We start from the raw sequence: 25,658 nt of genomic DNA on the forward strand, positions 1-25,658 counted from the left end.
CTCACTTATTTACCTTATAACTGGAAGTTTGTACCTTCTGACCACCTTTCTCCTGTTTCCCTTTCCCCATTCCCTTTCTCCGCTAACCTCAAATCTGGTCCCTTTTTCTCTTTTTTTCTTTTCTTTTTCATTAGAAGGTTTTTTCCTGTTTTAAAAAGACTTTATTTATTTATTTGACAGAGAAAGAGAGTGAGTGCACAAGTAGGGGGAGCAGCAGACAGAGGGGAGGGAGAAGCAGGCTAAGCAGGGAGCCAGATATGGGGCTTCATTCCAGGACCTCCGGACCATGATCTGAGCCCTTGACAGTGCCACCACCCAAGCACCCACCCTTTCTTTCTTTATATTAGAGATTTTATTTATTCATTTGAGAGAGAGAGAGTGAGAGCGTGCACAAGCCGGGGCTGAGGGGGTGGGGCGGTGCAGAGGGAGAGAAGGAGAAGAGAAAGAGAAACGGGCTCTCCACTGAGCACAGAGCCTGACCTGCTACTCGATCCCATGATCCTGAGATCATGACCTGAGCCAAAATCAAAAGTCTGATGCTCAACCCACTGAGCCACTCAGGCTCCCCTGTTCCCTTTTTCTTTGAGTTTGGTTTATTGTTTGGCTTTGTTATGTTTCATTTTTAGTCTCCACATATAAGTGAGTTCATACAGTATTTGTCTGTCTTTGCCTGACAGATTTAACTTAGTATAATACCCTCAAGGTCCATGCATGTTGTCACAAATGGCATGATTTCCTTTTTTATGGCTGAATAATATTCCATTTTATGTATATATGTCAAAAATTCTTTATCCATTCACCCACAAATGGGCACTTAGATTGTTTCTATATCTTAACTATTGTAAATAATGCTGCAACAAAATTGAGAGTGCATGTATCTTTTCAAGTTTGTGTTTTTATTTTCTTCGGATAAATACCCAGACATGGAATTGCTGAACACATGGTCGTTTTATTTTTAAATTTATGAGGAACCCCCATGCTGTTTTATAGTGGTTGCAACAATTTACATTCTCATCCATAGGGCACAGGATTCTCTTTTCTCCACCTCCTCACCAAGACTTGTTATTTCTTCTTTTTGATAATACCTATCCTAATAGTCCTGAGGTAATATCTCATTGTGGGTTTGATTTTCATTTCCCTGCTAACTGGTGATGTTGATTATCTTCTCATGTATGTATTGGCCATTCATATATCTTCTTTAGAGAAAAGGTTATTGAGATCTTTTGCTCATTTTTAAATTGGATTATTTGGGGGTTTTGTTACTGACCTTTTTTGAGTTCTTTATATATTCTGGATATTAACCCTTATCAGACACACCGTTTGCAATTTTTTTTTTCTACTCTGTAGGTCATATTTTCACTTGCTGATGGTTTTGCTGGGCAGAAGGTTTATAATTTGATGTAGTCTCACTTGTTATTTTTGCTTTCATTGCTTTTATTTTGGTGTCAGATTTAAAAATCATCACCCGGGCTTATTTTGAAGAATTTGCTACTTGTTTTCTTCTAAGATTTTATGATTTCAGGTTTTATGTTTATGTTTTCAGTCCATTCCAAGTTTATTTTTGTGTGTAGTGTAAGATAATGGTCTATTTTCGTTCTTTTATGTGTGAATATCCAGTTTTCCCAGCACCGTTTACTGAAGAAACTATGCTTTCCCTATTGTATATTCTTGGCTCCTTTGTCATAAATTAATTGACGGTATATGTGTGGGTTTATTTCTGGGCTCTTCATTCTTTCCATTGATCAACATGTCTTTTTATGCCAGTAACATACTGTTTTGATAGTATAGCTTTGTAATGGAGTTTGAAACTAGGGACTGAGGTGTCTTCAGCTTTATTGTTCTTTTTCAAGCCTGCCTTAGCTATTCACGGTCTTTTTGTGGCTCCATACAAATTTTAATATGGTTTGTTCTACTTCTGAGAAAAATGCCATTGGGATTTTGATAGGGATTGCATTAAATCTATACATTACTTTAGGTAATATGGACATTTTAATAATATTAGTTCTTTCAATCCATGAGCATGGAATATTTTTCCATTTTTTATATCTTTTTCAATTTCTTGCCTTAATGCCTTATAGTTTTCAGGATATAGATCTTTTGGTGAGATTTATTTTCAGGCATTTTATTACTTTTGATATAATTGTGAATGATATTTTCTTCTCTTTCTGATACTTCATTATTAATGTATAGAAACAGCAGATTTTTGTGCATTGATTTTGTATTCTGCAACATTGCTGAAGTTATTAGTTCTAACAATTTTTTGATGACTTCTTTTGGATTTTCTGTATGTAATATGTCATCTGCAAATAGTAACAGTTTCACTGCTCCCTTTCTATTTGGGGTACCTTTTATTTCTTTGTCTTTCATAATTGCTCTGACTAGGACTTCCAATGCTAAGTTGAATAAAAATGGCAAAAGTGGACATCCTTATCTTACTCCTGATCTTACAGGAAAAACTTTCAGTTTTTCACCATTGAGTATGATATTAGCTATGGGCTTGTCATATATGGCCTTTATTATGTTGAGATACATTTTCTCTATAGCCACTTTGTTGAAAGTTTTTAAGCATAAGTGGATATTGAATTTTTTAATGCTTTTTCCACATTTATTGAGATAATCATGTTTTTTCATTCTATTATGTGATGTTTCATGTTGATTGATTTGTGTATGTCGAACCATTCCTTGCATCCCAGCTATAAATCCTACTTGGTCATGGTGAATGATTCTTCACATCACTTAAAGGTACTACTTCATATATATTTGATATTAGGTACCTCGTTTGCCTTTAATACATTGTCTTTAATACCAACTACATTCTTAAAATCAAGAATGAAACTACATGGTGCGATATTTTGATAGTAGTGGTAAAGTAAAAGAAGTTGAGACCTTGTGGGGGGAAAAAATTTGTGAGGTACCCTATCAGAGAGTCGGTTGTCACAGAGGATTATTCCAAGAGAAGTTATATTTAGGGCACAGGATCACCTGTAATGAAATTTTGTTAGATTTTCATGCTGTTTTGATTTCCCCTTACTATATAAATTAACTCCTAGATCCATTCTAGTTTGACCATTTAACCAGAAGTTCTTAAAAAAAAATAGTACCTTAACTTAAAGTAAAAGAAAATATTTTGTAGCATCAATAATTACTGCATTCAGAATAATTTTTAAAAATTACATACTTGTCTTATTGGGAATTACTTACAAAAAGCAGACTGCAGAATTTAATTTTTCATCAATGTTCTTTCCATTTGCAGCTCATTTAAAAAGAGTATCAATTTGTTATGGACCATTTACATTTTAAGAACTTTTGGAAACTCTCTGTCCTTTAACCTAATGGAAGCAGACCACTTACTCTGGCCATCCACAGGGTGATACTCCTGGTTTCCTGGCCTTTTCTGGATAGCCCAAGGGTTCGTTTTCATTACTTGCATTCCTTCCTCTTTTGTCTAGTTTCACTGCCTTGTCATTAACTACTTGATTGATTTGACTTTCCTTCCTCCGGGGCCAGTAATTATTATACATGTCATTTGGGTCACTAACAGCAAAAACAGCCAAACAGAAATAAAAGAATAATGGCAAAGAATGGATCTCACACCACTAACATTATTATTGTGAACTTAAAAAAAAAAAAAAAACTTTCACAAATTTGACAAGTAAAAAGTCTTTATTTTACATAAGATTGCCTAACTTATCTGCTTGTTTTTCATAATCATAAATAATCTGTTTTACCCTATATAGTATTTAAGTATTACTATAATTTCTATTTTATAGAGGAGGAAATTATGGCTCATAAAGGTTATTTAGTATAAACTTATAATTCAGAAGAGTTTCTGAAATAATCTGACCAGGACTAGTATTAGCTATCACCAGTGCCCCAAGGATTTGTCAAAGTCCAGGCTGGGCCCAGGAAGTATTTGAGAGTGTTTCAGAGTGATCCAACAGCTATGTGAGGAATATCTAGAGTATAAGAATTCAAAAGGAGCAAATTTAGACATATACTACTCCTGACATCCCTCTTTACCTCATATTACATAGCAATTATCGGTTCAAGGATAAGTCCGTGGGATCTATAAACTATCACAGCAAAAGTAATCTTAAAAACAGTGCTTGCAGAAATACTGGTAGTATTTCATTGTTAACCAGAACTTTTTTCCCCCACTCCTCATTGTTAATCAGGTGATCGAAATCTTCATGACTAACTTAATGTTGCATTATTTATAGACTCCCACCTCTGAGTAATTTCTCTGCATCTCTCTTAAAATGACTAGTCATTGTCTGACTTCCAGTTTCTTCTTTTTTTCTCATGCATTTTGGAAGATTTGGAAAATTGAGCTAGCTCTAACTGATGACCTTTATTTTTAGGCTTCCCTTAAGAATGGGGAGTATACCTCTGATTGGGTTTTACCAGTTCCCCTCTTTCACATCATCAAGGTATGAGAATAAGATGGTGATAAATTGCTTCAGAGTAGACAACTGTTGTAGAAACTCGTACATTCAGCAATATTTACCAAGTCACTCTCACATGATGGACATAGTTAAACTATAGGTATATCAAAGATCATAAACTCTTTACCTTCTAGGAGTTGGCCTCTAGGAGTTTACATTTGGAAAATGTTTCCACCAACAGATACAGATAGAAGATCCACATTATTTTCTCATATTTGAATACTATCAAAGTTGACTCCAACATAACTTATTTAATCCACAAGATAACTATAAATTGGGTTTTGAAATACTGTTACCTCGTAAATTTTCTGCCAAAATTCTTACCCATTCTCTGTGATGAAAGGAAGACAACAAAGTGAAATTACATTCACTTTTTTCCTTGTTCCCATATATCTACAGACTATATTTGAGATCCAAAATCTTACAGCTACACTCATCAAGGTCAGTATCAGATTGAGTGAGTGATGGTGGGAGTGGTTCAAAGAGGGGGCTGGTTTAAAGATGTATTTCAATACATTTCTATTTTGTTCTAGTAGTGGTAGAAGGAGACTAAGAAGAGCAGATATTTACCAGAACATATTTTATCGTAGTTGAATAATACAGACCTATTCAAAACCAACTTAATATTCAAAACCATGCTAACCACTGCTACACCTGGGAGAAAGGCAGGAGAGAAGAAATAATCCATAACAGTGAAAAAAAACTTCTACAAGGGGTGATAAATATTTTTTAAAAACACCTTCTTTCTGGAAAAGTGGAGAGATATTGGGAAGTTGTTGAAGGCTTTTTTGACATATCTATCTCCAGATCAGTGCTCTGGAGTGTGGATTGAAACATACATTCCTTCACCCTAAGTCCTGACTACGGGTCTTATAGTGAGTGCATCATTGGACCATATTCCTAAGTGAATGAATTGCAAAAAGTGGTGATTTTTTAAAATTTTCCCTAGCATTAATAAAATATTTTTTTCTCTATATGTACAGTTGGAAGTAGGATAAACAGTGTCCTGGTTGTAGGAGGAAGACTGATCAGCATAGATACTAGAACCCCTGTGAAAGATTCTGGCTTGAGGGCACTGTGGCCAGATAAGAAAATGATACCCAGAAAAGGTTATAATTACCTCAAAGAGATGTATTCAAGCAGGTGTCATGTCAGATTAGATCCTGCAAATTTTTAGGGTCCCTTTCCCCCATGTAAGCTGCCCTGCAGTGTGCTATCAGATACTGAAGCTGAGCCATGGTCAACTCCACGGCTCACTCTCATCCTGACCTTGGTTCTAGACTAAACGCTAACATGTGCTCTTGAAATCATTGCTGGAACGCTAGGATCCATTTCCTTTCGCCAGTCTGCTCACATTATTTGAATAAATTATGATCACACTATGGACTACATTTAAGATAGTAAGTTTTTTAGTTTAATAAAACTTCTTAAAAAAAATAATTCCAGGGTTTTTTTGTTTGGTTTGGTATTAGTAAAATGAAAAGGTGTAATAAGGTGAAAGGAAAGTACTAGTTATTCTAGGCATTCTTTCCTCTCTGCTTACTCATTCAGCTTATATTCCTGTCATAAAATGAAAATAATATCCTATAAATAACTGACGATAACATGAAAAGAATGCCTGTGTAATCGAAATTCTTCTGATGGTCTCTCTGTCATTTAATCCTTCATTTTTTTTAAATTTTATTTTTTATAAACATATAATATATTTTTATCCCCAGGGGTACCAGTCTGTAAATCACCAGGTTTACACACTTCACAGCACTCACCGTAGCACATACCCTCCCCAATGTCCATAATCCCACCCCCCTCTCCCAACCCCCCCTCCCCACAGCAACCCTCAGTTTGTTTTGTGAGATTAAGAGTCACTTATGGTTTGTCTCCCTCCCAATCCCATCTTGTTTCATTTATTCTTCTCCTACCCCCTCAACCCCCCATGTTGCATCTCCTCTCCCTCATATCAGGGAGATCATATGATAGTTGTCTTTCTCCGATTGACTTATTTCGCTAAGCATGATACCCTCTAGTTCCATCCACGTCGTCGCAAATGGCAAGATTTCATTTCTTTTGATAGCTGCATAGTATTCCATTGTGTATATATACCACATCTTCTTTATCCATTCGTCTGTTGATGGACATCTAGGTTCTTTCCATAGTTTGGCTATCGTAGACATTGCTGCTATAAACATTTGGGTGCACGTGCCCCTTCGGATCACTACGTTTGTATCTTTAGGGTAAATACCCAGCAGTGCAATTGCTGGGTCATAGGGTAGTTCTATTTTCAACATTTTGAGGAACCTCCATGCTGTTTTCCAGAGTGGTTGCACCAGCTTGCATTCCCACCAACAGTGTAGGAGGGTTCCCCTTTCTCCGCATCCTCGCCAGCATCTGTCATCTCCTGACTTGTTAATTTTAGCCATTCTGACTGGTGTGAGGTGATACCTCATCGTGGTTTTGATTTGTATTTCCCTGATGCCGAGTGACATGGAGCACTTTTTCATGTGTCTGTTGGCCATCTGAATGTCTTCTCTGCAGAAATGTCTGTTCATGTCCTCTGCACATTTCTTGATTGGATTATTTGTTCTTTGGGTGTTGAGTTTGCTAAGTTCTTTATAGATTTTGGACACTAGCCCTTTATCTGATATGTCATTTGCAAATATCTTCTCCCATTCTGTCAGTTGTCTTTTGGTTTTGTTAACTGTTTCCTTTGCTGTGCAAAACTTTTGATCTTGATAAAATCCTAAGAGTTCATTTTTGCCCTTGCTTCCCTTGCTTTTGGCGATGTTCCTCGGAAGATGTTGCTGCGGCTGAGGTCGAAGAGGTTGCTGCCTGTGTTCTCCTCAAGGATTTTGATGGATTCCTTTCTCACATTGAGGTCCTTCATCCATTTTGAGTCTATTTTCGTGTGTGGTGTAAGGAAATGATCCAATTTCATTTTTCTGCATGTGGCTGTCCAGTTTTCCCAACACCATTTATTGAAGAGGCTGTCTTTTTTCCATTGGACATTGTTTCCTGCTTTGTCGAAGATGAGTTGACCATAGAGTTGAGGGTCTATTTCTGGGGTCTCTATTCTGTTCCATTGACCTATGTGTCTGTTTTTGTGCCCGTACCAAGCTGTCTTGATGATGACAGCTTTGTAATAGAGCTTGAAGTCCGGAATTGTGATGCCACCAACTTTGGCTTTCTTTTTCAATATTCCTTTGGCTATTCGAGGTCTTTTCTGGTTCCATATAAATTTTAGGATTATTTGTTCCATTTCTTTGGAAAAAAAAAAACGGATGGTATTTTGATAGGAATTGCATTAAATGTGTAGATTGCGTTAGGTAGCATAGACATTTTCACAATATTTATTCTTCCAATCCAGGAGCATGGAACATTTTTCCATTTCTTTGTGTCTTCCTCAATTTCTTTCATGAGTACTTTATAGTTTTCTGTGTATAGATTCTTAGTCTCTTTGGTAGGTTTATTCCTAGGTATCTTATAGTTTTGGGTGCAATTGTAAATGGGATGGACTCCTTAATTTCTCTTTCTTCTGTCTTGTTGTTGGTGTAGAGAAATGCAACTGATTTCTGTGCATTGATTTTATATCCTGACACTTTACTGAATTCCTGTACAAGTTCTAGCAGTTTTGGAGTGGAGTCTTTTGGGTTTTCCACATATAGTATCATATCATCTGCGAAGAGTGATAGTGTGACTTCTTTTTTGCCAATTTGGGTGCCTTTAGTTTCCTTTTGTTGTCTGATTACTGAAGCTAGGACTTCTAGTACTATGTTGAATAGCAGTGGTGATAACAGACATCCCTGCCATGTTCCTGACCTTAGCAAAAAAGCTTTCAGTTTTTCTCCATTGAGAATGATATTTGCGGTGGGTTTTTCATAGATGGCTTTGATAATATTGAGGTATGTGCCCTCTATCCCTACACTTTGAAGAGTTTTGATCAGGAAGGGATGCTGTACTTTGTCAAATGCTTTTTCAGCATCTTTGGAAAGTATCATATGGTTCTTGTTCTTTCTTTTATTGATGTGTTGTATCACATTGATTGATTTGTGGATGTTGAACCAACCTTGCAGCCCTGGAATATTCCCACTTGGTCGTGGTGAATAATCCTTTTAATGTACTGTTGAATCCTATTGGCTAGTATTTTGGTGAGAATTTTTGCATCTGTGTTTATCAAGGATATTGGTCTGTAGTTCTCTTTTTTGATGGGATCCTTGTCTGGTTTTGGGATCAAGGTGATGCTGGCCTCATAAAATGAGTTTGGAAGTTTTCCTTCCATTTCTATTTTTTGGAACAGTTTCAGGAGAATAGGAATTAGTTCTTCTTTAAATGTCTGGTAGAATTCCCCTGGGAAGCCATCTGGCCCTGGGCTTTTGTTTGTTTGGAGATTTTTGATGACTGTTTCAATCTCCTTACTGGTTATGGGTCTGTTCAGGCTTTCTATTTCTTCCTGGTTCAGTTGTGGTAGTTTATATGTCTCTAGGAATGCACTCATTTCTTCCAGATTGTCAAATTTGTTGGCGTAGAGTGGCTCATAGTATGTTCTTATAATTGTCTCTATTTCTTTGGTGTTAGTTTTGATCTCTCTTCTTTCATTCATGATTTTTTTTATTTTATTTATTTTTATTTTTTTATCCTTTCTCTTTTCTTTTTGATAAGTCTGGCCAGGGGTTTATCAATCTTATTAATTCTTTCAAAGAACCAACTCCTAGTTTCGTTGATTTGTTCTATTGTTTTTTTGGTTTCTATTTCATTGATTTCTGCTCTGATCTTTATGATTTCTCTTCTCCTGCTGGGTTTAGGGTATCTTTCTTGTTCTTTCTCCAGCTCCTTTAGGTGTAGGGTTAGGTTGTGTACCTGAGACCTTTCTTGTTTCTTGAGAAAGGCTTGTACTGCTATGTATTTTCCTCTCAGGACTGCCTTTGTTGTGTCCCACAGATTCTGAACCATTGTGTTTTCATTATCATTTGTTTCCATGAATTTTTTCAATTCTTCTTTAATTTCCTGGTTGACCCATTCATTCTTTAGAAGGATGCTCTTTAGTCTCCATGTATTTGGGTTCTTTCCAAATTTCCTCTTGTGATTGAATTCTAGCTTCAGAGCATTGTGGTCTGAAAATATGCAGGGAATGATTCCAATCTTTTGCTACCAGTTGAGACCTGATTTAGGACCAAGGATGTGATCTATTCTGGAGAATGTTCCATGTGCACTAGAGAAGAATGTGTATTCTGTTGGGATCAAATGTTCTGAATGAAATGGGATGAAATGTTCTGAATATATCTGTGATGTCCATCTGATCCAGTGTGTCATTTAAGGCCTTTATTTCCTTGTTGATCTTTTGCTTGGATGATCTGTCCATTTCAGTGAGGGGAGTGTTAAAGTCCCCTACTATTATTGTATTCTTGTCGATGTGTTTCTTTGATTTTGTTATTAATTGGTTTATATAGTTGGCTGCTCCCATGTTAGGGGCATAGATATTTAAAATTGTCAGATCTTCTTGTTGGATAGTTCCTTTGAGTATGATATAGTGTCCTTCCTCATCTCTTATGATAGTCTTTGGCTTAAAATCTAATTGATCTGATATAAGGATTGCCACTCCTGCTTTCTTCTGATGTCCATTAGCATGGTAGATTCTTTTCCACCCCCTCACTTTAAATCTGGAGGTGTCTTCGGGTTTAAAATGAGTTTCTTGTAGGCACCATATAGATGGGTTTTGTTTTTTTATCCATTCTGATAGCCTGTGTCTTTTGATTGGGGCATTTAGCCCATTAACATTCAGGGAAACTATTGAGAGATATGAATTTAGTGCCATTGTATTGCCTGTAAGGTGACTGTTATTGTATATTGTCTCTGTTCCTTTCTGATCTACTTCTTTTAGGTTCTCTTTTTGCTTAGAGGACCCCTTTCAATATTTCCTGTAGAGCTGGTTTGGTGTTTGCAAATTCAGTTTTTGTTTGTCCTGGAAGCTTTTAATCTCTCCTTCTATTTTCACTGATAGCCTAGCTCGATATAGTATTCTTGGCTGCATGTTTTTCTCGTTTAGTACTCTGAATATATCATGCCAGTTCTTTCTGGCCTGCCAGGTCTCTGTGGATAAGTCTGCTGCCAATCTAATATTTTTACCATTGTACGTTACAGACTTCTTTTCCCGGGCTGCTTTCAGGATCTTCTCTTTGTCACTAAGACTTGTAAATTTTACTATTAGTTTACTAAAATTTACTATTAGTTGAAGGGGTGTGGAACTATTGATTTTGAGGGGGGTTCTCTGTACTTCCTGGATTTTGATGCTTGTTCCCTTTGCCATATTGGGGAAATTCTCTCCAATAATTCTCTCCAATATACCTTCTGTTCCCCTCTCTGTTTCCTCTTTTTCTGGAATCCCAATTATTCTAATGTTGTTTCGTCTTATGGTGTCACTTATCTCTCGAATTCTCCCCTCATCGTCCAGTAGCTGTTTGTCCCTCTTTTGCTCAGCTTCTTTATTCTCTGTCATTTGGTCTTCTATATCGATAATTCTTTCCTCTGCCTCATTTATCCTAGCAGTGAGAGCCTCCATTTTTGATTGCACCTCATTAATAGCTTTTTTTATTTCAACTTGGTTAGATTTTAGTTCTTTTATTTCTCCAGAAAGGGCTTTTCTATATCCCGAAGGGTTTCTCTAATATCTTCCATGCCTTGTTTGAGCCCGGCTAGAACCTTGAGAATCGTCATTCTGAACTCTATATCTGACATATTACCAATGTCTGTATTGATTAGGTTCCTAGCCTTTGGTACTGCCTCTTGTTCTTTTTTTTGTGGTGAATTTTTCCACCTTGTCATTTTGTCCAGATAAGAGTATATGAAGGAGCAAGTAAAATACTAAAAGGGTGGCAACAACCCCAGGAAAATATGCTTTAGCCAAATCAGAAAAGATCCCAAATCGTGAGGGGGGAGAAAGGGGATAAAAGAGGTTCAGAAAGAAAAAAAGAAACAATTTAAAAAAGAAAACCAATAAAGAAAAAATATAAAAAGGAAAAAAAATATATATATTAGATAAACTAGTTAAAAAACGTTAAAAAAAAGGGTAAAATTTTTAAAACTTTAGCAGAAGAAGAAAAAAAATTGAAAAATAAAAAAAAATTAAATTAACTGCAAGGCTAAAGAATCATGGGGAGAAAGCCATGAGTTCCGTGCTTTTCTTTCTCCTCCTCTGGAATTCCGCTGCTCTCCTTGGTATTGAAACTGCACTCCTTGGTAGGTGAACTTGGTCCTGGCTGGGTTTCTTGTTGATCTTCTGGGGGAGGGGCCTGTTGTAGTGATTCTCAACCGTCTTTGCCCCAGGCGGAGTTGCACCGCCCTTACCCGGGGCCGGTCTTAGTAATCGGCTCGGGTTTGCTTTCGGGAGCTTTTGTTCCCTGAGCGCTTTCCGTAGAGTTCCGGAAGGTGGGAATGAAGATGGCGGCCTCCCGGTCTCTGGCCCGGAGGAGCCGAGAGCCCGGGGCCCCACTCCTCAGTGCGCCCTCAGAGAACAGCGCCCAATTACTCCCGTCTCCCTGGCCTCCGGCCACGTTCCGAGCTGACCGAGCCTGCGACCGGTTCAAGGTAACCCCGAGCTTAGAGCTCACTCCTCGGCTCTGTCTCTGTAGCTGGCTTCCCTGTTCTAATACCTGTAAGCTCTGGGACACTCAGACACCCCCGATCCTTCTGTGACCCTGCAGGACCTGAGGCCATGCTGACCCCGCGTGGGCTTCACCCCGGTTAAGCCTCTGGAGCGATGTCCCTCAGCGGGACAGACTTTTAAATGTCCTGATTTTGTGCTCTGTTGCTCTGCCGCTTGCCGGGAGCCAGCCCCTCCCCCCGCTGTCTATCTTCCCGTCGCTTTGGATTCACTTCCCCGCCAGTCCTACCTTTCAGAAAGTGGTTGATTTTCTCTTTCTAGAATTGCTGTTCTTCTTCTCTTCGATCTCCCATTGGATTTGTAGGTGTTTGCAATCTTTAGATAAGCTATCTAGCTGATCTCCCGCTACCTGAAGTAGTCTCAGCCTGCTACTTCTCCGCCATCTTGACTACTCCAATCCAATAATTTAATGATTTTAAGCAAGAAATTTCTCTAAGTCAGAAATATTTTTGGATTAACTAAGAGGCAATCAGATAAGCCTTCGTCTTTATCTTTGGCTGTGTCTCAGTATTTTGAAATAGCTGTATGTCATTTGCTGTTTAGTACTTTACCTTTATTGTCTTGGCATCACTTTTCAGGCAATTTGTAATGCTGTTTAAGTGTTGTCTTTTCTTTATTATATTATGCATTTGTTATCTTACAATTTTATCTACCAGGGATTGCCTCTTTGCAAATCATTTTTTAAAAAGATGCAGTTTTCAAGGCATTAGTGTTAGGGAAGCATCTATCAAAATGAGCTCAGTCTTAAATGGGCAAAGTTTTAGATGGAATATAAAGAATTTTATCGCATCCATCATGTGCCATTGATAAGAAATGTAATATCCTTTTTTCAACACTATTTTAACATTTAACAAGTACTTGAAAAGTATAGTTCTCACCATTGGAGAGGGACTAGGGAAGAAATGTTAAGATTAATGATAAAATGATTCTGGTCTTCATGGGGAGCTAAGAAGCTGCAAGAGGAGAAACGTATACGTTGTTTATTCACTCATTCAAGTGATGTTTACTGAGGTGTTGCTACATGCTAGAACATGGTATGGTAGCCTCTGAAATTATAATATTGAGCAGCAGAGGCACAATTCTCTTCCTGGGGTTTACCGTTTGGGGCAGGGTTTAAGGGGTAAAGGAGGATTCACCAACGGAGTAAGTATAAAGAAGAGGAGGAGGCAGATGGTAAAATGCTGAATATGATCTAACTTTGGAAAGAAATGTTAAGATTTCATAGAACACTGAGGTTATGTCATAGGATGCTTTAAATCAAATTCCAGAAAAGCTCTTTCCATTTGAAAGCTATTCCAAAGCTTAAACAAAATGCTGTATGGTTTCAAGACCAGAAGTCTGAATTTTTTTTAAAATAGGCCAACATATATCTAACAAAAGAATATTGATTATATATATTATAATTATATATGAATATTGGTCCAAGGAATAACTTGAACTAAATATTGATTTTGAGTCCACTTAATTGGTGTACCTATTAAAGTAGAGAAATTAATGGTTAATTTTGCTGTTTACTGTTGCTTTTATATGTTCAGAAAGTTAAGTTAAACTTGACAGAGACTGTGTCAATAATCTTCCTAGTAATTGAATACATTTGATATTTTCTTTAAAAGAACAGAATAAAGAAATTATCTGACACCATTAAGATTATTTTTAAGCATATAGCTGTTGATTTTGTAAATAGTCCATCTAAATTTTCCTAACACTGGATTTGTGAATAAGAGAAGTTGTTAGAGAAAGACCTGGTGAGTTTTTATTTTCCAGGTATTCTCGTTAAAGAAAAAGCCATTAAGTCTTCACCTCTGGAGTTGTTCTATTTAAGGAAGCCTGGATCCCTGGTGAAGAGGATTACAAAATTCAGGAAATGGCAATTAAAATGCTAATCCCTCTTGAAAAATTCTGGTTTAGAATATGAGGCACTAATAGAGAAAGTGGGAATGATTGTTTTGAGAGAACATTCATTTAACTTTTTTTAAAAAATGCAATTACACTGTACACTAACAAGGAAGAATAATCAAGCCTTCATACAGCCTTTAATGCGATGTGAAGAATGAATGAACAGTTGAAGTTCAACACTATTCTAATATGGTTGTGACTGGTGGTCGATGACTCCTTAACTTTGGAAATGTGGCTAGTGCTTCTAAAAATCTGAATTTTGGATCTCATTTAATTTTATTCAAATTAAAATGGATATGATTGAGTTACTAGAAAATTTTAAATGTGTGAAACAACATAAGCATGTGAATCTTCTGTTTCGACTATTAATTTTATGAAATTTTAACACAGATCAAATATTTGAGATGTCCCATGAAATGTAAAATAACCAATATATTTTAAAGACTGAGGATGATAAAACTGTAAACTATTTTTACTCTAATTTTGTAGTGATACATATTGGTATAATATATTTTGGATATATTGGGCTAAGGAAAAAATACATTATTAAAATGACATTCACCTTGATGTTTCTTTTCCAAATGTGGCTACCAGAAAATTGAAAGTTACTATATCTCTTTTGGACCATGCTGATTTAAAGAGTTGCTCTAAGACATCACTGAAATCTATTTGATGTGCAAAATGCAATCTGGTTCAGCAATTAAATCATATCAAAGACCATAGTTCCCCCTCTCTCGCTCTATCATCAGTGACTTGTTATAAGCAGTCACTGCATCTGATAACTAATTTGATACCATTTACATTTTAAATTCATAATAGCTATAATCTTTTATTTGCTATTAGAGAAAATAAAATTTTGCATAAAATTTTACCCAGGGAAATCAGTGAGAAATTGCAACAGAGGCATTATATGATTTTGTTTGAATATTATTTTGTGTTGGATAATACACATTGTGAAGCACTTAAAGTACTTAAACTGTACCTGGGAAAGTTTATGGTATCTATTTTCTAATAGGTGTGTTCTTTTCATCTTTTGTTTTATCCTCACCTCAAACAAAATGGGCAGAAAGCAATGGCTGAATGTGTAATTCTTGCGGTTTTGTCCAGTATCTCCAGTAGGCAGTACATCATGGTTATATCTTATTGTTCATCTGTCAATCCTTCTAGGAGGTGATTTCCTGTCCTTTCTGAGAAAGAAGAAAGATGAGATAAAACTCAAACAATTAGTGAAATTTTCATTAGATGCTGCTTCTGGTATGTCCTATCTCGAGAGTAAAAACTGTATACACAGGTAAGAAGAACATTTTTTAAACATTTTCTGGTTTTACCAATAGAATGCTAGAAAAATGACATATTTTCTGCAATACAGCACTGATGTTCTTTCACCAAAACTTACATATTTTCTTGTTGGATTTCATGTTTTGTGGGAAGCCTTCTTGGATAGTTGTTTTTATATAGTTTACAGAAACACTTGTCTTTTGTCTTACCTGAGGTAAGTACACCTCATTAGATAATGAGCTACTTCCTGATTAAAATCTCTTGTATTATAATCCTGAATGACATACTGATAAGATGTACCACAAGTTTGTCATGTAATCAGCTATAGTCTTATAGCCAAATAAAACTGTTCATCTGCCCCCATTCTCATTTTGCAAAGAAATTACTTATAAAGTCATGGCAGAGTATAATAGTAAAACAATTCGTGACAGTGAATTGGCCAAGGGTAGAAGATACTAGCATAATAGCTGTTTCAAAGGAGATTTTAGAAAACTTTGTCTAATTACATCAAGAGCAGTGACTTGGTTGTAATGCTTTTATAGATTGTGGTTTTAGGTGCTTATAGCTGCAAATGTTCTTTACTGCTAAATGTCAGTATAACATAAGATGTCTTGCTGATTTCTTGTGAGATCCTAAATATGGCTAAGTGTATATAAGCAAAAGGAAGTGGGGGCATTGATGCAGGTTTTATTCACTGGAAACAGCATGTAATACTATTTAACATGGAGCAAAGTTCATTGTCAGGTTGAACTATTATGGACATGATCTAAATTGGTTCAGTTATTGATGTGTGTTTTCTCTGATGTGTTTCATTAAGCAGGCTTTGATTTAACATTCTGGTAAAATTGTATAATGTGTGATTATATAGCAGAAAAAAAGTACCTTCACCTGAAATGTATACTGATTTGATCTCAGTGTGTCAGTGGCATGTCCCATCTGCCCCACCCCAGCCCCTATCCCCTGCCTCCATTTTTTAGTTGGGCCAAGGAAGAATTTAGAGCCCAGCTCTCGAGTAAACAAGAGTTTAATGGCAGTGAAAGCAAAAGTACACTCTTAAGGTGGACGAGTGGACAAACCTAGAGACCGCAACTGCACTGGGGGCCAGCGTGGTCTTTCTCTTTTATGCTTGCAAGGGTTATAGCTAGGGTGGTTTCTGACTAGGTAGTCTATGAAGGAGTTTTGGGCCCCATATAGCCCTTATCAGAGCTGTCATAGACCCATCCTCCTGCAAGGGGAATAGAGGGTCAAGACCACAGTATAAATGTGTTCTCCTGAAGCTATAAGTCATTGTACGGCAGCAGTTATAGGGAAGAGTACATGCGTGTGCCCCCAGAGTTTTTCCTGGCTGTTTGAAACTTGGTTTCCATCCTTTGTTAACAGTCAGAAAACACCTGTTACCTGCTCATGTCTGCCTACTTTATCAAATAGATTACTTTATCTTTCCAAAAAATTTTGCTGCATTTTCAATTTTATTCTAAAACTGAAATGATGGCTTCTGTTTCCAATATCACTCAATGATCACATATATTTTAAAATACATTTCAGTAGAGTTATTGTATTTCTAGAAATGAAGACAACTAAAACTTAGCCACTGTCCTTGTATTTTTGTTTTACTTTCCATGACTAGAGATGAAATCACATTATAATAGATATTTTTATTTGTTTATTTTTTAATTCAGGTTTTTTTTTTTTCAATTTAAATTCAGTTAGCCAACACATAGTACATCATTTGTTTCAGATGTAGTGTTCAGCAGTTCATCATTTGGGTGTAACACCCAATGCTCATCAAATCACATGCCCTCCTTAATGCCCATCACCTAATTATCCCATTCCCTCACCCACCTCCCCTTCAGTATACCTTAGTTTGTTTCCCATAGTTAAGAGTCTCTCATGGTTTGTTTCCTTCTCTGATTTCTTCCCATTCAGTTTTCCCTCCTTTTCCTTATGGTCCTCTGCACTGTTTCTTATATTCCACATATGAGTGAAACCATATGATAATTGTCTTTCTCCAATTTTTAAAAGATTTTTAAAAAGTATTTGATTTTGGACAAGAACTGAATTATCATTAATTTCATTAGAAGAAAGCAGTTTTTGTTAAAAGTAACAATGAAGGGTTTTATTCTTCATCTAGAGAAAATCTATAATTTTGGCTACTCAGGTGTTAAAGGTACTTTAGGCATCAAATTTTCTACTGTAGTTATTCACTTTGTCTCATTTTTTAAGATATATATTTTTTATTAACATGTAATGCATTATTTGCCCCAGGGGTACAGGTCTGTGAATCGTCAGGCTTACACACTTCACTCACCATAGCACATACCCTCCCCAATGTCTATAACCCAGCCACCCTCTTCATACTACCCCCCCAGTTCCCCTGGCAACCCTCAGTTTGTTTTGTGAGATTAAGAGTCTCTTATGGTTTTTCTCCCTCCTGATCCCATCTTGTTTTATTTTTTCCTTCCCTACCCCCCAAATCCCCCACTTTGCCTCTCAAATTCCTCATATCAGGGAGATCATATGATAATTGTCTTTCTCCAATTGACTTATTTTGCTAAGCATAATACCCTCTAGTTCCATCCACGTTGTCGCAAATGGCAAGATTTCATTTCTTTTGATGGCTGCATAGTATTCCCTTGTATATATATATACCACATCATGGGGGTAAAAAGAAATTTAAAAGAAACTTTTTTAAAAATTAAAAAAAATATATATATATATATATTAGACTGGTGAATAGAACAGAGCCACCCACTTGATTTTGGGTGTATTTTGGTCTCTTAGAAGAAACTACTTCCCAAAATTTTAAAGAATGAAAAACTTATATATATACAAAAATAAGGGTAAATACAATGAAGGGTTGGAATATGACTGCAAAGATGAAAATTTTAAAAAAAATCTAAAAAAAGAATTGATAAGATAAGTTGGTTGGAAAAAGTAAGAAAAAGAAAGTGGAGAGAATTTGCTCAGGCTGGAGAGTAGAACAAAGCCCTGTGCTAGATTTAGGGTATATTTTGATCTATTAGAAGAAATTATATCCCAAAAGTTTTTAGAAGAAAGAAACCCTATATGTATACAAAAAATAAAGTTAGATACGATGAAGGATTAAAATATAACTATAATAATGAAGGTTTAAAAAGATATTTTTTAGAAAGGTATTATTAAGATAAATTAGTTTAAAAAACATTAAAAGAGGAAAGAGGAAAAATTTTTAAAAATTAGAATAAGAAAAAAGTAAGATTAAAAAATTTAATTAACTTTGCAAGACTGAAGAATCATGGGGAGAAAGTCATGAATTCCATGCTTTGCTTCCCTCTGGAATTCCGCTGTTCTCCTTGGTAAGTGAACTTGGTCTTGGCTGAATTTCTTGTTGATCTTCTGGGGAGGGGCCTCTTGTAGTGATTCTCAAATGTCTTTGCCTGAGGCAGAATTATACCACCCTTGCCAGGGGCCAGGCTAAGTAATCTACTCAGGTTCGCTCGCTCTCCCAGAGCATTTGTTCCCTGGAAGCTTTCCATAGAGCTCTGGAGGACAGGAATGAAAATGACGGCCTCCCAATCTCTGGCCCAGAGAAGCTCAGAGCTCGGGGCCACAGTCCTCAGTGTACCCTCAGAGAAAAGTGCTCAATCACTCTGTCTCCCTGGTCTCCGGCTGCTCTCTGAGCTCATACAGCCTGTGACCAAGCATTTCTGTCTCTGGCCCACAGCCCCACCTGAAGTCTCCAGACCTCGCAGATCCCTGCTGCTCTTTCAGGGGAGTCTCCCCTGATCTGCCACTTGTGGGGTCCCTGCTCAAAGAACAGTGGTCTGACTGTGCTGCAGATCACAGTTTTAGGCAACCCCATGCTGACAGGTCACTCCTGGGCTCCATCTCTGTAGTCGGCTTCCCCGCTCTGATACCTGCGAGCTCTGTTATACTCAGACACCCCCAATCCTTCTGTGACCCCCGCGGGACCTGAGAACACGCTGTCCCCGTGAGGGCTCCACCTCCACTTAGCCTCTGGAGCAATGTCCCTCAGTGGAGCAGACTTCTAAAAGTTCAGATTTTCTTCCACCGCTTGCTGGGAGCCAGCCCCTCCCCCCGCGGTCTATCTTCCCGTGGCTTCGGATTCACTTCTCTGCAGGTCCTACCTTTTAGAAAGTGGTCGATTTTCTGTTTCTAGAATTGCTGCTCTCCTTCTCTTCGATTTCCTGTTGGGTTCAGAATGGTTTGATAGCTATCTAGCTGATCTCCTGCTACCTGATGTCATCTCAACCTGCTACTCCTCCACCATCTTGGCTCCACTATGTCATTTTTTCCCAAACCATTAGACTATCTATAACTTTAAGTTACAATGAATAAACAGCATTCAAACTACTTAATTATTTGTCAGTTACCAGTACCGGTCTTGAATTTCTGTTGCAGTGTGGTTGAGGGAATTGTTTCAATTTCTTGCTACTTTTGTAGTGATTGCTTTTCTTGCAAATGGATGCCTGTATTTTTTTTTAAATGCTGTATCATCAGAATTAAAACCATTCTAAGTTGTAGATGACAGGTTTTAAAAACTTACCCCACTCACTGGATCATAACATTATCTCATGTAATGTTAGTTTCCCGTTTTCTTTATTAAGAATTGTTGCGCATTCACACATTTTTGAATGTTAACCCCTGCTTGAGCACATATCCTAGAAGGCTGTACTTGCTCCTGTACTATTTGCCTGTGGGGAAGGTTCCTGATTGAATGTCTTAAACAGTATCACTGAGAGTAGGTTTGACAAATAGATTTCAGTGCCAATTTTCAGTGATTGGCAGTGGCTTTCTTTGTTGTGTATTGAGAAGGATTCCAGGATCAGCAACAAAGAGCCCATTGATTGATCAGCCACATCTGTTAGTACCCTGATAAGCATTAACACACAAGGCCCAAATTTGTCATCCATGGCATAGAATATTTTCTTTTTGTGTTTATTTTAATAAATGCTTTTCTTTTTTATATGATTGTCCTTATTAGCTATATATACCAACAATTTAATGTTTTCTGACCAACACTTCTGATTTCTTCTAAACTATCTGGTATTCTAATTTTTTCTGTTGATCCTGATTAGTGGATGAATTATATGATACCTCTAGCCAGTGGTCTTTTGTTACTCTTGAAATTTATGTAAATGCTCTTTTGGATGAATTCTTTTTCTTTTTCTTTACATTTCAGTACCTCACCAATCTGTGAAAATAAACTATTCTTTGTATTGAATTTTTTATAGAAAAGAATTATGCCATAGAACCGTATTCCTATGTGTCATCCTATGAAACTGTTTCTGTAGTAGTAATAGTAATTGTAATGGATTTCAACTGATTTATAGTTGAAAGATGCACTCAAGACATGTTACATACTTTTTCTCCTAGGAAATACCTAATACATAAATATAAATATATAGTATTCACTACAGTGAAAAGCATTTTTCCTCATTGGAAATGAGGAAATTTAAAATGCAATGTTTTAAAAATTGATTAATCTGAACGTGATCAAATCTTTCAGTTTCCAAGTAGTGAAGAAAGGCACCCAGGTCTATTCTTGACATCCCCAAATATTACTAAAGATAAATATATATCTATGAATTATGAAGTCTTTGTCCCACAGATCAAAGCAAAAAATTTTGATGTGCTTTAAATTTTAAATTTTATCCCGTTCAGTGATTAGAAGTCCCTGGAATGCAGTACTTGAAAATATTTCTAATTGTGTCTCCTCAAAATAGTATCTTAAGCTGGGGAGACACATTTTCTTTAACTTTGTTTTATTGGTTTGATTACTATGAGAAGAGCAGAGCAATGTTTCATGATAGATAAATAAGTATGACAGCTATAAAATGGAAACAAGTAATTGCATAAAGAAATGGCCTGCTTTTGGAAAATGTTCTTATTGAAATTTCCATTTAACTTCCAGAAGGGTTCTCTTGATACTCTAAGTTTCTAATTGGAACTATTTCTGTTTATAGCTAGTGAATTGCTGGATATTTTGTGTTTAGTTGTAATCAACTGCATTTTCTTTATAATTATTCTAAAGACGAGTGTAAGATTTTCTTTCCTACTTGTACTTTATATGAAGATTTGAGGTACACTGATAAACTTCGGGCTCTATGTGTGTTTGCTTAAAATGGTATGTTACTAGATTGTTAGATGTCACTCTAGAAAAAGCATTGAGCCGGATTAATTTTGATGTTAAGTGGATTGAAGCTTGACATTACACTATATATAGCATATATAGATATAAGTGGAAATGGCATTTATGGTTTTATTGCTGATGAATTGTACTGCAAGATTTCTTTTTATTTGGGTTTATTTCTGAAAGTTGTCTTTCTGTCGTGTTCCTTGGTGTCTGTGGAAAGTAAAGAAATGATAAGCTTTTGATTGGTATGTATTTGTGTTAAAGACCAATCTGTGAGGAATTTTGGAAGCATTTCTTTTTTTTTTTTTTTTTTTAAGATTTTATTTATTTATTTGACAGAGAGAGATCACAAGTAGACGGAGAGGCAGGCAGAGAGAGAGAGAGAGAGGGAAGCAGGCTTCTTGCTGAGCAGAGAGCCCGATGCGGGACTCGATCCCAGGACCCTGAGATCATGACCTGAGCCGAAGGCAGCGGCTTAACCCACTGAGCCACCCAGGCGCCCGGAAGCATTTCTTAATTTCATGAAATTCTGTGTTAAAACCAGAAAAGGTGTTTTTGGAGAAATGCTTGTAGAAAGTGATTTTGTTTTCTAATTTTAAATCTTGGACTGCTTTCTCTTTGTTTTTGGTCACTTTACTGCAATGATGTTTTGTTGCTATGGAGTAAGGCTAAAAACTTTGCAAATTAAAGCCCATAAGATCAGATTAATTGTTTAATAAGGGTTTTGCTTATCCGTTGAGAATGAAGATATTTCCAGCACTTCACAAATGTGAACAGTTGTCTACTCTGTGCCAGGCTTATGTCAACAAGAATCATTGTCCCTGCCGTCAGGTAGATGTAACACAAGATAATAATTGTGCAAAAAGATAATCAATTTAGTGATAATTTGTGCAAAATGCCATGAGAGTAATATTAAGATTGTCTAATATGACTTTCTAGTATGGGGGTTATCCTGGGAGTAATCAGGGCTATGGTGAGAGCCGTCCGTAATTCAGGAGATATACTGTTTGGGTGAGATTTGGTAGATGGGTGTGTTACTGAATAGAAGGGGAAAGAATATTGCAGTTGGAGGAAGGTTGAAAGCAAAGTTAACAGGGTTTTTCATAAGAGAACAGGACTTAATCATGAAACTATAAATAGTTCAATATTATCAGAATGGGAAGTCCAAAGAACGGAACCAGGTAAACAGGGTCATTCTCACCAGGGGCCACTTAATTTGGCTAAATGGCAGGAGTATCTAGCTATACATTGGAATGATTTTAAGAAAGTCAAAATGCTATGTTTTTAACTAGAAAAGAAAAGTAATTGGAAAAAAAATTTACAAAATCCCGAGAAATGAATCATCTTATAAAAAGGAGTAGAAATGGGACTGATTTTATTTTTAAATTTCATTAGAAAAACTGATTTAGGAAAGCTAAGACTGTCCAGAAAAAAACAATATTACATTTCACTGAAATATGTTCTAGAAAGAGGTTATTTGACCCAGTGATTTCTTTTTTTTTTTTTTTTAAGATCTTATTTAATTGACAGAGAGACACATCAGAAGTAGGCAGAGCAGCAGGCAGAGAGAGAAGGGGAAGCAGGCTCCCCGCTGAGCAGAGAGCCCAATGTGGGGCTCGATCCCAGGACCCTGAGATCATGACCTGAGCTGAAGGCAAAGGCTTAGCCTGAACCACCCAGGTGCCCCGATCCAGTGATTTCTGATTAGCCTAAGGAATGTGTACTTTCTAAGATAAATTTAAGTTGCTGCTTCTGTCTCCTTTTAATTTTTTTGTGATTTCATATTTTATGAAGCTAAAGATTTGGGTATGATATTGATCATCTACATTCTTCAGTGATTCTTGAAGGTTTTTCTCTTTTTTTTTTTTTTTCAAACTACAGCTGATAATCTAGCATTTCAGCTCTCCCTATGCTTTCAATGTACAGAAAGTGTATTCTTGTGCCAAATGCATCCTCATATCATTTAAATGGTCAGATAAAGCTAAAATAGGCAAGTGAAATCTTGCCTTTAATGTCTTTAGAATTTCACCTTCTCTATCTCTCATGAATTCCCATTTATTCAGTAAAAGCAACCTGCACATCAATTTGCAGATTAAATAATTGTGGCCCAGAGATTAAATGAAGGTTATCTAAACAATGGCAGAGCCACTGCTAACTAGATCTTAGATGTGCTGACTTCATTCCAGCACATTCCCAGTCGTTTGAATGCAGGTGTTTTGTTCCATCTCATTCAAGTGTTTGTAATCCCAACAGCTGCCCTTCATCACTTACCGAGGACTAGGCATTGTGCTAATTACGTGCTGTAGATGCAATATGTGAGAATGAAAGCTTCCTGAAGGCAATGATTTTTACGCATAGTGTTCACTGTTGGATTCCAAAAGCCAGGAACAGTGCCAGGTACTTAATGGTAAATGAAGAAATCCTCAAAACAACAATAGGTATGATTGTTAGGCCCATTTTATACATGAGGAAACTTATGGTTAGGGAGGTTGATTATCTTGCCCAAGATGGTATGAAAATAAAGTGACAGCTCCAAGATAAGGATCTTGGCCCTCTGGTTCTAGAGCTCATACTCTGAATCACTGTCCCGAACTCAACTGCCTTCTGTAAGAAATGCATCTTCTGACCAATTAGGAGATTCAGGGAAGAAGGCCAGATGGGATTCTGAGCATGATGGCTCAGCTTATATTTAACATCTGGACTCTTTATGTTCATGAGTAAAAACAGAAGAGGATGCGGAAGCCTGTGATATATAATTTTAGAAAGATATACCAAGGTGTTTTTGTTATTTTTGATAAAGAGTTGCTGGAATGAACCAGTATTTTGTTATTGCCTCTCATTTCATTAGAACTTGAGAAATTATTTTTGCATTTTTTCATACACTATTGTTTAGATGCCCCCTTCTGCTTTATCCATTAATTAAAAACACAGGATTAGCATAGAAATGTGATAATCTCGGTTAGTTGACTAAGCATTTATGACTGATTTTCTTGTTCCAACATTTGATTACAATTTTGAATATATTAAGCTGTAGTTTTATTTTTAGCCTCTAAACCAATTTTCCTACAGTACGGAAAAGGAGTGCTCAATAATTTCAAATATTTCAAAAATATGCAATCCTTCTCTAACCTTTTTTTCCCCTACTGCAGTTTGGTGTTTGCATATGCAATGTGATTATCATACAAAAGATAGCACAAAAGCACCTTTCTAAAAATTATCCTGGTACTTTATTCAGTGTCAGAATTTCCCATCACTAGTTTCATTGATTTTGAGAGCTTGTTTGGAGGTTCTAGCAGGGGAGCGCAGCTACTCGTATACCCTTGACCGAAGAACGGTCCTCTCCTCTATCGGGGAAGGTCGTCCTCTTCGACCGAGCGTGCAGCTTCGGGAGGGACGCACATGGAGCGGTGAGGGAGGAAGGGGACACCCACCTAGCCAGCCAGATCAGCCGAATCAACCCTGGCGATCAATGGGGTGACAGATGTCGCAGCCAGATCGCCCTCACATCCAGTTTCATTGATTTTGATTAAGGATTTTTTCCCCTAAAGTCACATGCCTGTTGCCAGGAATGAAAAAGGAGGCGTTTTCTTATATTTCAATCAATTACCATGTTGGCTTGGGTTAATGTACCAGAGTATCTAGCTGCCTTCTTAGAAAACAAAAATGAGGGATTTGGGGGACAGGGTCAAAAGACAGATAAGTTTTGATTTATGGTTACTGGTAGGAAAGACAGAGCATATATAAGACACTGTTCAGGAATTTAGGGCCCTCCAATAAGCATGAGCAATATGAGAATGAGAAGGGAGGGAGAGAAGGGAATAGCAGCACATTAAAGCTATTTCATAGTTTGGTTAGGGCTAGCTTTGTCCTATGTTACATAGAAATGATGGGGGAAATTGGCCTATATACTCTTCTCTATTATTTCTCACTTTCATTCAGTTAATTACTGTATAAATACATTTCTGGTTCAGAATGTCAAACGTGAGCTTTTCCATTAAACTAATACAAATGTTTAGGTTACCGCTTTTTCTAAGGACCTCTTTGATGACAAAGAACAGAAACATCTTAAGCTAACTTAAGTAATAGGACATTTATAATAAGAAAATGGAATTTTCTCACAGAACTAAGGACACAGGAAACTCAGCCAGCCTTGAGAGCCATTGGAATTAGGAACTGGGAAGTGTTCAGGGACCAAGGCAGTATCTCTTTCTGCCTTTTCCTCCATGTTCACTTGGTCTTTCATTATTTCCTC

General features: G+C 36.8%; 1 protein-coding gene across 8 annotated transcripts in view; it reads left to right on the forward strand.

Annotated features, from left to right (window-relative positions):
* FER (FER tyrosine kinase) overlaps positions 1–25,658 on the forward strand; it is a 465,352-nt gene that overhangs the window by 321,552 nt on the left and 118,142 nt on the right. For all 8 annotated transcript variants that reach the window (XM_047729739.1, XM_047729743.1, XM_047729738.1 and 5 more), the window contains one exon: positions 15,160–15,283. In XM_047729739.1, the coding sequence (XP_047585695.1) occupies positions 15,160–15,283 (124 nt within the window). The remainder of the gene's footprint in view (positions 1–15,159; positions 15,284–25,658) is intronic.

Source organism: Lutra lutra, chromosome 5 (genome assembly GCF_902655055.1).
Source record: "Lutra lutra chromosome 5, mLutLut1.2, whole genome shotgun sequence".
NCBI lineage: Eukaryota > Metazoa > Chordata > Mammalia > Carnivora > Mustelidae > Lutra > Lutra lutra.